This window comes from Acanthisitta chloris, unplaced genomic scaffold (assembly GCF_000695815.1).
Source record: "Acanthisitta chloris isolate BGI_N310 unplaced genomic scaffold, ASM69581v1 scaffold12173, whole genome shotgun sequence".
NCBI classification, from domain to species: Eukaryota; Metazoa; Chordata; class Aves; order Passeriformes; family Acanthisittidae; genus Acanthisitta; species Acanthisitta chloris.
Window position 1 is genome coordinate 27070 of NW_008663286.1, and position 14358 is coordinate 41427.

Sequence of the window (14358 nt, forward strand, 5' to 3'; positions counted from 1 at the left end):
GCTACATAGGGAATGTTCAAAAACTTTTTACATTACATTGTCTAGTGAGCTAGACACTTCCTTAAACTTACTCATAATCCTGCGAGTTAGAAAGTGTCATCCATACACCAGTGGTTTCTCAACATTAGACTGGTGCCACCAAACTATGAAGCACAGCCTTTAAAGCAATAAATTACAAATATTTTGTGCTTGTTTAGTTGCTTCACACACACTGTTCAGCAATGATGTGACATTTTATATGGGATGATGTTAAGAGAAGGGCAAAAACTTCTGAGGTAATAGGAGCATTAAAAAAAATACCTATGGCAGGAAGATTTTTAGAGATAAGCTAAACTTTTCTGCCTTGACCTCAATATCCCATGTATTATAAACTAGAAGTTGGGATAACAAGTAATTATGCTGCCAAGTATTTACTTGTAGCATCCAGAGAGCTGAGTAAACATCTTTTCTGAAATGAGGTTGTGAGCATTATGTACTAAAGAATGAATAACCATTAGGAAACACAAGAAACATACAGACTAAGTGTAATTTCCACAACTTGGGTTGCATATTTGTTCCTTTTCCTTTCCTCAGAAAAAATAATAATCATAATTCATGACTAGAACGCAGAAAAGAATTTGGAGACAGAAGCAGACCTTAACTGGATAAGAAAACTAAAACTGGAAGTTCCTGCTTAGTTCAATGCTTAACTTCATCCAAACCTAACTTTCACTGCTTTTTGCTTTGAAGTTCCCGTTGTGTTCATTAACACTTAGAATTGTTCAAGGTGGCAATACTAAGGAGCTCAGCACACTCTGCAAGCTTGAACATCACCTGAACCTTCTCTGTCTTAGCCTAGCAATTAGAAAATTTGAAATACATTGCTGCAGTACACAGGCAATAGATCACACAGATCTGGTATAAAGCTTTCAGTGACTCACCATACAAACACAGGTGGTTTTCCAGTGTTTGCTACATGAGTTACCTCAAAAACCTGCCCAGCCTACCAGCAACTAGTCAGAAGACATCCACAGATAAGTACACAGAGCAGGGAACATGCTGAAAAAGGAACAATATGCTTGGGGGGAAAGGGAGAGAGGTGGGGGAATGGCAGGACAACAATATTTCCCTGTGCCTGCAGAAGTTGTGAAATTATGAAAACTAGATGAAAGAAGGTTTCAGGTAGAACTCAATGAGAACCTGGTGAAAAAACCTTCAGGACTTAAGATGAAGCTGTCATCCACGATTTTCTGACCTACAGTTGTAGAGAGAATATTCTTTTTTAAAAGAGTATATAGGCTCTCGTTTGGTCTTCTTGACTTTTCCCCTTAAAAAGCTCACATACAATGCTATAGCCAGTACCATTTCATGAACTGGTCACACTGACCAAGCTACCTTCTTGCAGCAGTTGACAACTTCTGATTTACCACCAACTCCAATACAGTGTCTTGAGACTGTCAAAGCATTTCACAAATCAATTCATTAAATATACAACACTCATGTCCTATTGGTTTGCTCTCCAGTCAAACATATTACTAGGCAATAACCTTCCCTACTTGTTGAAGGCAACTCTGACCTCAGTGATGCTACCAACACAAGCTGAGCTCTCCCTAAGGATTCTCACAGCCATTTCACTATTCACCTATGAATCTGTCATCAAACTATTATGTTCCAAGTGCTAATAGCAAAACACTTTTGAAAACAGAATACCTGTTACACTAAGTCTATCTAATCTTATTTACCCTGTTGCCTTCTTAAATTACACTTACTCCTACAAGGTGAGAGTAGAGCGTCTTATTTTATTCTGCACTTATGCTATGCTGATTAGAAAAGGCTTTTATCCCAGTGAAAAACGCGGAGGTAATATGATATAAATACAGAACAGTCCCCGAGTATTTAACACCATGATAGGATCTAACTATGTTTACAACTAGAAAGTTGATTTGCAAAGTAAAGATCAAGTGTGAAACATTCACCATGCAAGAAATTACAGGGGAACAGAATTCTGGGGGAAAATATTTATATACAAATTGATTTAGTTGACAGTACTGTAAGCTACCTCACACACTCATGAAAATACTCGTAGATATTTAGCACAAAGGAGAAGAGCTCAAAGTTTAGCCCAAATTGTCCCATTTAACAGACATAGTTCACGAAGGATTTAACTTTTACACGGAATGTCCGCGAGACGCTTCAGCACCCACTAGAGGGAGCCACCGAGGCATTCAGAGCTAGCAACAGATTCTAACGCATATCATAAATCAATCCAACAGTTTTAAAACTTCATCTTAGATTCCAAATGCAAATGTGCAATCACAATTTCAGTTACCTTAAAAATCGATTTGACTAATAAAAAAGGGAAGATAAAAATAATCAGGAAGTAGTAATCTGAAATTCAGTATAGAATTTAGTAAGTAAACCAATAATCTGTATTCCAGAGAAACAAGAGTTGTCTGATACTTACTCATTCAGCACAACATGCTTTTCAAGGCATTTAATCAATAGTTTGCTATCTCCGTGGTGAAAGTGAAGAGCTGGAAGTTTCACATCATCCTTCAGACAGAACACCAAATAGGACCATCCCATGCCTTCTTTGTTTTGTTTGACCGATTTCAGATCTGACAAACTGAACAGGAATGACCATTTGCTTTCTCCATTTGCATGAGCTGTAGTATCTTAAAAACAAAATTACCACAATTTCAGTCTGACTTCCAGTGTTAGCAATTACAAATGTATCTTATCTGTTTACTGTTTCTAAAAAACAAGTCCAAAACATAAAACCCGGCATTGGTTCTGATAATTAAATGCATACTGTTACTGTTATTTCTGGGTTTCTCTTTGTGCCTCCTTGTCTTCTACAGACTTCTAAAATAAAGAGCTAGTCCATCAGACTGTTCCCCTGAAGCTGTACCTACAGCTTATAGGAAAAAGTTCTTCACCAGAGGGTGGCTGGCCAGTGGAACAGCTCCCCAGGGAAGTGGTCACAGCACCAAGCCTGCAGAGTTCAAGAAGCATTTGGACAAAGCTCTCAGGCACATGGTGTGATTCTTGGGGCTGTCCTGTGCAGGGCCAGGAGTCAGACTGTGATCCTAGTGGGTCCCTTCCAACTCAGGATATTCTATGATTTTATGATAGAAGTGATCCAGCTGTTAAATATACAAATGCCATATCAAATTCCAGCAGCAAGCTAAATCCAACCAGCATCTCCACCAGGTAGTGCTACTACTACATTAGTGTATGCTATGTATTGCCCACAGTTACTGGCCATGTGTAGTCCAAGACTGCGCCCAAAGGAAGGGTGAAGGAATTGAAAATCCTCCCCTCAGCCCTCTCCCCATACTGTGCAAGCATGTATACAGTGGCAACAGGCATAATCCAAGTCACTAGTGCCAAGTGACACTCACTTTAGATGAAGACCTACTCTGATGCCTGAAGAAGAAAAATCCATACAAACTAGCAACATAAGAAACTATGTATACCTGACAGAGATGCTGGGTTTAGGGACAGAAAGACAGACATCACTAGCACAGAAAGCTCCTCTCAGAGTATTTAAGGAGCAAGGTCTGTGTTTTACCCAAAACCATGCATAATCTGAAGTCCAAACCCTGCACTCATGCATGACATTTAAAACCACCATAAAGATGGTGAAGCAAGCACATTGGTCCCTGGTTACAGGCTGCAAAAACACACACAGAAAACAAGTATAAAAAAAGACACTGTGGGAGAATCAGAGAAAAACAAATTACTTGAGAACAACTGTCCTTTCTCCGCAAGTCTTTTTTCAACATCTCTCCTGAGACACTCTAACAACAATGCAGCTATAAAATTACTTTGCTGAAGTGAAAAAGACCATATAGAAGGCCCATGTACCACATAACTGTACATTCTATCTCCCCCTGCTGCTGCAGCACGGAAAGGCTGTTATTTTTCCATCTTCATTTCTAACATGACACCTAGTTCAAACTCCATTTATTTCAAAGAATGCAAGAGCCCAATGCAGATAAAACTGCTACTTTGTCTAATGATTGTCACAGCAAGAAGTGAGATTTAACATTTATTTTCTATACTTTTCTCCAGCAATTTAAAAAAAGAAATAGACTGGAGGCAGACAACAGCTATTCCATTTGTCAATTTTTTTCCACACCCAGAGATTCACCTCTCACACAAAGCTTTTCAAGTGCTAATAAAATCCATTTTACTGTATCTAAAAGTTAATGCTTCAGTTACAAGTTACCATGGTGGAAAAAAACCAAAACACCCCACAAACAATGAAAACCCTCCAGGCTTATTTTTTAAGCACCTCCATTTGAATGAGGTTTCTTCTTAAAAGAGACTGTGGTGACCATGTCCCATTCTGCTTCATAACTACTTGGACGGTCTACTCCTCGGGAACATTTTTCTTTAGGAGCTTGAGTCCACTCCACAACAGAACTGGAATCCTGAGGGGGAAAAACCAAAAGCAACTATCAAAAAAACCCACAAGGCATGAAAATTGAGCTAGTTTCTCAGATTCAACACAAACAATCAGCACAGTTATTTCATAGATTAAAAGAAACTGTAGTATTAAAATCCTCTGAAACATTATACAGTTCAACACAGGAAATATGGATTTAAGGCTAAGAAAAGTGGATTTAATGAATTCAACATAGTACTAAAATATCCCTGCCTCTCTTGCAGATTATCAACATAAACTTTTTATTTAATGTAAAACTTAAATCTTTCTTCTTTAGTCACATCCTCTAAATGCCACTTAAATACCACATATCACTGCATCCTGGAACCCCCACTGATTTCTATTTTTATTATGCATTAGAACAGCACCTCTCAGTTTTGTGTCTATGAAAAGTGAATCACCAGACTACAGCATAGCAGATGCAGGGGGACTGGTGACTGTGATATTAAAGACTCATTTGGTCTTTAATATTCATACAGATAGTCCCCTACTATTTTATATGTGAACCAAGTGAAAACTAAGTACAATCACCTACAGATGTATCCTAATAAGCTGAACTGGGCTGCAGTCCCCAAACAGGATTCCTCCATGTAGCTATTAATACCAATGATAAAAAGAGTTTGCTTCCAGTCATGAGATCACCTACACATTAGTTAACACATTAGCTAACACAATCTCTAGAGAAACAGAATAAAGAACACTGATAACCAACAAACGTACCTTTCCAGCACAGAGGATATTAGAAGCATCCAAAGTCTCATCCAGTGGTCTCCAGTCTACAACTACTTCATTTTCCTACAATACAATCATAAAAATTCAATACTACACAACAAAGTTCCTATTGCCATATTTACTCATGGTATGATTATGGTACAACTTCCATACACATATGAATGATGTAGACAATGCCAAATATTATGTGATGTTTGTTCATTTACAAAATCCTGTACTTAAAAGGTACTTAAGGTTTGCCAAGCATGTTATGTGCTTCACCAACAAATATACAAAGTTTCCATAACTGTATTATGCAAATACCTTTTCTATGACACGCAGTGTTCCTGCTATTAAGCTGTCCTGGTCATCATTTTTTCCACAAGATGAATGTATGAAAACTCCTTCTTGCTCATATACAACCTATAGCAAAATGGATAAATGTGAAACAAAAAAAAACCATAAGGTTTTAGAATAGTTAAAATTGTTTCTCTCTCCTATGGCACTCATTATTGCTTTGACATGCCTACCTAGGTTGAAATGAACACCTCTACCTTGTCAGGGGTTTTGTTAAAGGGTAATCCACTCCCAAGATCTGAGTCTTTCACTTACTTAAATCAAGAAACACTAGAAAATGGATCTTGTCAGATTTACCCTCTAAGCAACATACTATTACTACTTTGCCAGTAAACCACAAGAAAATGCATTCAATACCTAGTACTTCTTAAATCAGCAGGCAGAGGTTCATATGAAAGTACCACACAGCTTTTAAAACATTAACATGCTCTTAGTCTGCCTTTCCCCCACTTGCCATTATGCATGTTGAAATGATAACCCTAATTTAATTAAACATGGACCATCTAATGTACAAAAGATGAATGCCACAGAAATAAAAAACTGCAGCCCGAGATTAAATGCCAAATCCTACATTCAGAGTCAATGGCAAAGATTCCATTTGGAAGGTAGATTACATGACAATTAGATAAGAAAGGCTTGTAGGAGAGCACACTGCCCACAAGACATTTGCATTTAAGCATTTACAAAACTCTTGACAGTATTCTGATCATGCTCTTAAAAAAAAATTTAAAAATTAGATAATTCTTGTCTGTCAAAATTCAGCAGGCTCTTCAAAGTTACGTATGACACATACTCTTAGAAGCTCTATAAACAATGTAAATGGGTGCTGTTTCACATAACTCTAAAAGCCCTTAATATACAAGACTTAGATTCTGGGGAAGTGAAATACATCAAATACTAACAGTAATTGTTTTATAACCACGTTAATTTTCAAACCAAGCTGTGAACACTGTCTTTAAAAAGCCTAGTAATCCATAACTAATCAGACACAGATACTGTATTTCTTTGGTACTAAAATACCAGTATCTCTTTTTCTCAGCTTACTTATTTGATGAGTTTTTAAAATCATCACATCTGCAGTCAGGCCAGTAAATTAAAAGGTTAGGTGCACAAGCTTAACTAGCCAGGTGGGAAAACATGGCTTAAAACAGCAATAAGATTCACTTAACTCATCCTTTCTGTTATAGATCTACTTCTTAAATTTCCTTTTACACAAGCAAGAAATTTCTGAAGTGTCCTGTTTAAACACAGAAATATCACTTGGAAGAAGCCTCTAAAGGTCACTTAGTATATCTCCCGCTTGAAAGATTAACAAAATCATTACCTTTCAAATATTGGAAGCCTTCTCTCCTCTTATCTATTAGAGCTTTTTTCTCTTTTCTATCCGAAAAAAATCCTCCCTCTATTTCTACCAACTATCTGTTTTCAAATTCAGTCCATGTTTAAACGAGGTAACCCTGAACTTTATCTAAATTTTACCCTTCTAGCTATTTGGAACTGATCTATCACAACAACTAATCAGAAACACCAACCACTGGGACAGCTGCTCCAGAAAAATAACCCTATTTCTATGAGAGTTATACCAGTAGAAGTGCATTTCTCCCAATAATGGTGATAAGTCACACGAAGTAGACCTCCTCAGCCTAGAAGGTATGTAATCAAATAATTGTTTTAATTATTTTCTGCTCATTAATCTCTCAGAAGGACAAACATTTCCTTTCATGGGAAAAGAACATGCGTTCCCAATGCCACAGTCATCATGCAACTGAAAAATCCTGCAGTGCTCTTCAAAACAGCTTCAGCTCCCTGCCCCATGCTGCACCGAAACAGGCGATAAAACCGAAGAACACGCTCAGAAGTCTGGGCAGTATCTGTAGAACAGAGGACTTGTCACAATGCAGCTTATTTCCCTTCTGCTGCTACTCAAGATAAAAACTTCTCTAAGTGTGAAAGCCAGACAGCCAAGCTGTTGGGATTTTTCTTAGCCAGTAACAAGTACAATTTGCTGGAGTCTAGAAGACATAATAAAGTAACTAATTTGAAGACAGAGATGGCATTAAGAATATTATTATTATTATACTATTAAGATTATCTAGAAGTGCTTTTTCACAGTTTATCCCACTGCAAAACATTCTGGAAGTTACCATCCTTGAACTATATGAAGTACTGAGCTGCTCTGTTCAGCTGCACCTCATAAGAAAACTCCACAACTGCATTTGAACAAACCGATTTTGGAAATATAATTCTATAGTGGCAGCACCTGGAGATCAGCTACCCTGGGGAGTTGTATTTCACACAATGTTAGTCAGCTGAAAATTCAAAAATGCTACTAAATATTCTTACAGCACCTTACAGTAATGTGTAGCTTGTGATAGACTCGTCTGCTGGTATTGCAACACTGGCAACCTAGTCAAGGCCGATTTAAAGAGGAAAAGTAATACTAAACTACACATAAAAGAAATTAGTACTAAGGAAAGTATCAAACTGAAAGACAGTATACCAACAGCTAGATTTGAATAAAACCCCATCCATCAGTAGACAACTGCTATTACACTGTAGCTCAACCCTACACATGGTCCACAAAGGTATTTGCTCAGTGCCTCTACAGTCCAACAATCAGGGAAATGCCTGGTCAGCCAGCACATATGGACCTCTTAAGAAGCCAGGAAAAGAGACATTTCATTTTTTTCCACAGGAGTCAAAGGCAAATTCACAATTCATTCTAATCAAGCCACTGAATGCACTGTGCCACACAGAGACAACAGCTATTCCAACTCATATACTGACTGAGGGTCTGTAAAAACAGGGAACCACCGCAGAAAATTCAGGAAAGCTGCACAAACCAATAGCTGTCCACCCATCTACTGTAAAACGAACAGAAGGAAGCAGCAGGATGCAGGCTCAGTTTATATGTCATGGCATATGCTAGTTAAGGTTCTGGAAAAATGTTCAAGTATTTATAGTCCAGGTCCAGCAAAAAACAGCTTTCTTGTTGGAGAATGGCTAAGAGAACGGGGACATAATCCTGGGGAAGGCCAAAAAGAGTTAGGACACAGTCCTGGGAATGCACCTGGGAATGCAGTGTACAAGCAAGGCTCTGGAGATAGTAACTTATATAGATAGGGAGTAATTCAGCTGGGCAGATGGCAGGGGTAACTCGTCCTTGAGGGTGAAACAAACAAGTTCGAGAAAAACAGCTAGGAATGCACCCAAGCCTGGGAAAGTAAGAGATCAGCCTCACAGCTGCAGCTGTGAGTAAGGCGAGTACCTGAATGCTATCTTTAGAGCCTAGCCAATTAAAAATGATTGATAATTGTATGCCTGTCCTGCACTGTATAAAAAAGAGCCTGTTGGACAATAAAGATAGAGCTTGCTGTATCACCCACACGGAGTCGGCCGCTTGCTTCCCTGCGCGGAACCTTCACCTTTCCCAACACTTTCTGAAGTTCCACCGTAGCCCCAGTAACATTTTCTGAGAAAGAAATTCTATCATTCTTCATATCATAAGGACGCAGCATGGACAATGCATATCTCCATACCTCTACTGCACTGCTTACAATGAGCAGCCAACAGGAAATGTTTATAGCTTTTTATTGCCAAAGACACACATGAGTAGGTCTTCAGCATACCACACTAATGACAGTATGTGCCAGAACACAAGCAAAGCTTTGTGCTTCAGTGCTTGCCATCTGACAGCAATTTACGGCCCTGTGCTACCAGCTAGTGAAAGACGACAACACTGCACGCAAAGACAATGATGTGTAGACAACAAAAACAGGAGAGCTAAGATCTGGGGCTGTGGTAGAACAGGATGGTCCTGCCATCCTCACCCATGTATTTTCCACCCTGCCTGTGCTGGGCACCTAAGTACTAGCTGTCACCACATGCACTGATTGTTCATACCTTGTAACTCTTGTTCTTAGGTCTGTCACACACCAGCAACCTGCCAAATGCAGGATGTTTGAGAGAACGGAGAAGCACTGCAATTCTCCCAGCTAGTTAGTTTGCCCCATGTTTCAGACACTTCAGACTCTCACCCTGTGTTCCTGAAGAGTGTGTTCAGGTCGCTCTCTTTTTCTGCCAGAAAGTACAGCTTGGGGCCAGCACTGGTCTGCCAAGATGCCATCCAGCTTCTCATAACAGACACAGCTTGCAGCACTTACATAGTCAATCAGCCACTGCTCTGGAGTCAGTAATTAGGGCACTGTGCAAATCCTGATTCCACAACTTTTGAATAGCAGTTACTTCAATTTTGACTCAGAGAATGAGGTAAAGGCCCTCACCATGGATTTGACAGCTTAAGTAGCAAGCAGGCATGCTCATAAGAAAGTGACTAAGAAAGTGCGAATGCTCCACTGACAACAAATTACCTTTGTCTGCAAACATTAACAACACATCTAGCAGCTGTGCAGCATCTGATTTTGAGATTCTGATGGAAGGTAAACATAATAGAAGATGCAACACCATAAGGAAACAATTACAGGCCTATAAAATAAATTCAGTTAAGGCAATGGTTGTCCTGAGTGAGCTTACATCCACAAAAGAATCTTAGTTTAAACTATGCTTAAGTAAAACGAAATATAACTCGATTTAAAAGTCTGCTTGAGTTATATTAAAGTTATGTTGCTTGAATTCCATCTCCCTCTTTGCAACAGCTGAGGTTTACCCAGAACTTAATCATACATCCACTGCTACACTGTCAGTAGGCACATTCAAGTACCTACTGCATCAAGAATCTGCTTCCAATGACCAGGTGCCTGCCCCACAGAAGATATGCTATAACTTCTGGCATTTGAATTTTAATAAAATGTAAATCATAGAATCACAGAATGGTTTGAGTTAGAAGGGACATTAAAGACCATCCAGCTCCAACCCCCCTGCCATGGGCAGGGACACCTTCCACTGGACCACATTACTCAGGGCCCCATCCAACTTTGTCTTGAATACCCCAGAGCTGGATGCAGCACTCTAAATGGAGTCTCATGAGGGCAGAGGAGCAGAATCCCTTACCTTGACCTGCTGGCCACACTCCTTTTGATGCGGCCCAGGACACAGCTGGTTCTCTGGGCTGCAAGCACACATTGCTGAGTCACATTGAGCTTTCATCTACAGACACCCTCAATTCTTTCTCCCCTGGGCTTGTCTCAATCCATTCTCTGTCCAGCCTGTACTTGTGCTTGGGATTGCCCCAACCCAGGTTCAGGACCTTGCACTTGGCCTTGTTGAACCTTGTATGCCTTGTGTTTGCTGAGCCTATGGCTTAACCTTTTTTCCTAAAACAGTAAAATTTCACACCCTGCTAGTCTCAAGTCTTACCAATGCCACATTTCTAAGCAGGGATGGTGTACGTAGGGGCAGAATCCCATAAATATTGTTCATGTGACCAATATGAGACAGCTTGCAACACCGGGAACCACGTATCATAATAAAGGTTTCCTGCTTGACAACAGTACATTTTTCAAGCTCTGCCTCATGTGCTCTGAAGATTTCATGAACCACAAAGTACTTCGCTACTTATGCAACAATAGTGGGATATCAGTGAAAATACAAGTCTGTTCAGGGTACCAAGACTAAGAGCCTGAGGTAGTAACACACTGTTTTTAATGTGATCACTTCTGCAAAGACAAATCCTTCATGAATAGAAAGCAGAAAGAAGTTACAGAAATTTCAGAATTATCACTGAAGTGCTTTACATTCAAGCATAATGAAACCTTATGTAAACTCAAGAGAGGTAGAGGCTTCTATTCACAAAGAAAACCTACCAAGTACAATATAATCAGGAAGAATTATGATTGTGCACATAGTAAATTAATAAGCTAAAAAAGCTGTAACAAATATTTTAAGTCAAGTGCTTAAAACGGCCCAACAATACATAGTATAGGAGCCTCTGTGCATCCAAACCGAACTAGCAGAAGGTGGAGCAAGACACTGTCTATGTCACAGAATATATATACACCTAAAATAATTCACTCTATCTGTGCCAACAAATTACCTGAGGGATGCAAAGCTAATTTTAATAGACCATATTTTAAATCTCTTTACTAGTCCTGGCTATAAGGAAAATACCCAAACCTCAACAGCAAACACATACCCCACCCCCCAACAATACAGCACTTACAACATTATTATTTAGTAATAACTACAGTGCTACTTGAACAATTCTGGCTGCTGAACTGGCCAAACATCTGAGCTTAGATCTAAAGTTCAGATGTTTGTCCAGTTAAAGCTCTGAAGCTTTAACTCCAAGAGTAAGAGCACAGACAAGTGAAAAATAACTTTTCCACCTGCCCATGTACTTGGTAGTTTCAGAAAGATCTAACATGTTGCTCATGTGCTGAAGATACTCTGAACTCCAAGAACATTAACAAAAATCACTACTGTCTTTAGAACAGCTCTAATAATGGCCTAAACACAGACAGACTAAAACTGAAGTTTGTACTCCTCCCCATACACAACTTTTTACCTCATTCTCTAACATGGTTTTGTTACAAGGATGAGTACAGAATTGGTTCTCAAAAATTACAGAAAACAAACTGCCATTTGCTAAGCAACAAAAAGAGAGAAAATATACCTGTTTTCATGCATAAAGTCAAAAGCTGTGAAAACAAAAGACCTTATAGCCAAGTTACTTGCAGAAAAAAACTGGCAACTCCAAGACAGGTCAAAAAACTGAAGCACTCACACTGTTCTAGGGCAGATGGTCAGACTGAGCCACAACTCCAGAACTCAACTGCATTAAGTTTCCCAGAACCGAGTTAACCATCCACACAGAGAAAAACACTGATAAGAACCTTCTGAGACGTGAAATGGTAAGAAAAATAGTAACAGGACAAAAAAAACAAGTAAAGTAGTACATAAGGTAATGAAGTTTATAATTTGTATTGCATTAATGTATGCAGCAGAAACCAAGACTATACAAAACAGCTGAGTTCTGAATCCACTGATATTAATGCCTCAGAAATAAAAAAATTGCAATAGAGAATGGCAAGGCAAACAGGGTGAAAATATAAAAGAATACACAACCTCATATGGTTTGCTAAAACAAAATTTCATGAAAGCTGCGACAATGCAGGCTATCCCAGCTGCTTAATGCACTGCTATGTCCATTCCATGGGAATTACTTGGTGTAGTATTTTGCAGAAAAGACCACATACATTAAAACACATTACTTTCATGAGATAAGATCTGCCACGTGAGACTAAAGCACTCCACAAACTAATGCCTACTACTCTTTCTTCTCCATCTACCACCTTAAACACCTCATTACAACACTGCACAGCCAGAAGGGACAGTGTAATTAACTCAGGACACCCACAGCTTGGAAACACACCGAAGTGCAGAATGCCTACAGTGAGAATGCTGCATCTGCACCAACCTACGCTGCGTTCATTCCACCCATTGGGAAGTTTCACTAGTTTGTGAGCCCTTCCAAATCCTGCTCCCATCCAAAGGAGTACTTCATGGTCCAGTGCGCTCCCAACAGAAAAGTAACCCAGACAAAAATAAGCACAGTTTTATGTATTATTTCCACTTGCTAAATCAAATCACTGAGAGAACAGATGAGCACAGTATCCAAGAAAGCAGAAGTGCAACACACAGGTGGGGAAATACAGGGAAGGATGGAACTGCTCCCAAGAGTAGTGAAACTGCAAACCAGCCCAGCCACCTCATGAAGTTTGAAAAACACAAGTGTTGTTTCTGTTGTGTATTAAAAGAGACACGGTAAAGAACATTACTGAATAAAAAGTTGCGCTAACAAGTTGCATTAGTATTGTAGACATGGAATAACAGAGTTTTGCAACGTCCTTGAGATTTAATCTCAGGGAAACAGGCTTCTCTTAAAGGGACATGCAATACATAGCAAATTCACGAACAACTAATCTGCAATAGTCTTAGTCTCTCATGTAAACTATGATAACATAGCTGCTTTCAAAATAAACATCCTGAAGAAGTTCCTGATAGAAACCTAAGTGCCAAAGAAACCCTGAAAAATTACATTTCCCACCACCTAATAAACTTCTGGATTGAACTTAAAATGGACAAAACCAGAAGAAGAACTCCTCTAAATACATAAAAACTGAATATGCATAGGTAGAAAGACACCTGGGATGACAGTATGGCTACCTTGGTATTTACAGCACATAAGAACAGCAAAGAACATAAAAATCAAACTGTAACAACTCCAGCTGCAGCAGCTGCCTGCTCCACCAGTTCCAGCTGCAATGGATATGGTAAACTGGCACAAAGCAAGATCTCTGCTGAATTTACACACTAGCCAAGTGCACTCCTCAGCACCCTCGGAGAAGCACAGATGTGACTAATCATATATGCTCTCTTACGCCGAGACCTGCATGAGGTGCAACAGTAATTCTCTGCCCTATGTTGGACAAGTGACATCACAGACTATCACACACTTACTGTGGCTACATGCAGTCAGACACCACGCTGAGATTTTAATTCCTAAATAAAGGATCCACATGCTCGGGAGCCTGGCACTGCAAAATACCACTTTTAGAAGGCAGAGTCACTGCATAAAAATATTTATAATAAAAAAATACGGGGACAACTCGTATCAGCTGGTGCAGGAGGAGGGGGAGGCAGGCAGGAATCGGCAGGATATTCCCCCTCCTGCGGTCTGAATTCTCATCAAGCTGTACTGTCTCATTTAAGAACACTAAGCAACGATCCGCTCCATGTAAAAACCTTTCATTTCTCAAGTTATCCGACTGACAAGGCTTTGCACCCAGCCCAGAGCAGGTTGCCACACACCGCCAGCGCGCAGGCCGAGAAAGGTCACTACGCTTCAGGAGCACTTCTGAGACAGGAGGCCACGTAGACGGGACAAGTCTCGTTCCTCC

At 39.6% G+C, this 14358-nt stretch overlaps 1 protein-coding gene across 1 annotated transcript in view; it reads right to left on the reverse strand.

Moving 5' to 3' along the window:
* The window catches only part of LOC103798662 (TBC1 domain family member 15-like), a gene marked incomplete at its 5' end in the record, with an annotated part of 24312 nt that extends 18746 nt beyond the window's left edge, over positions 1-5566 (reverse strand). The window contains 4 exon segments of the mRNA XM_009070938.1: positions 2444-2654; positions 4280-4418; positions 5153-5227; positions 5468-5566. Coding sequence (XP_009069186.1) covers positions 2444-2654; positions 4280-4418; positions 5153-5227; positions 5468-5566 — 524 coding nt within the window.
* Between the last annotated feature and the right edge of the window lie 8792 nt (positions 5567-14358).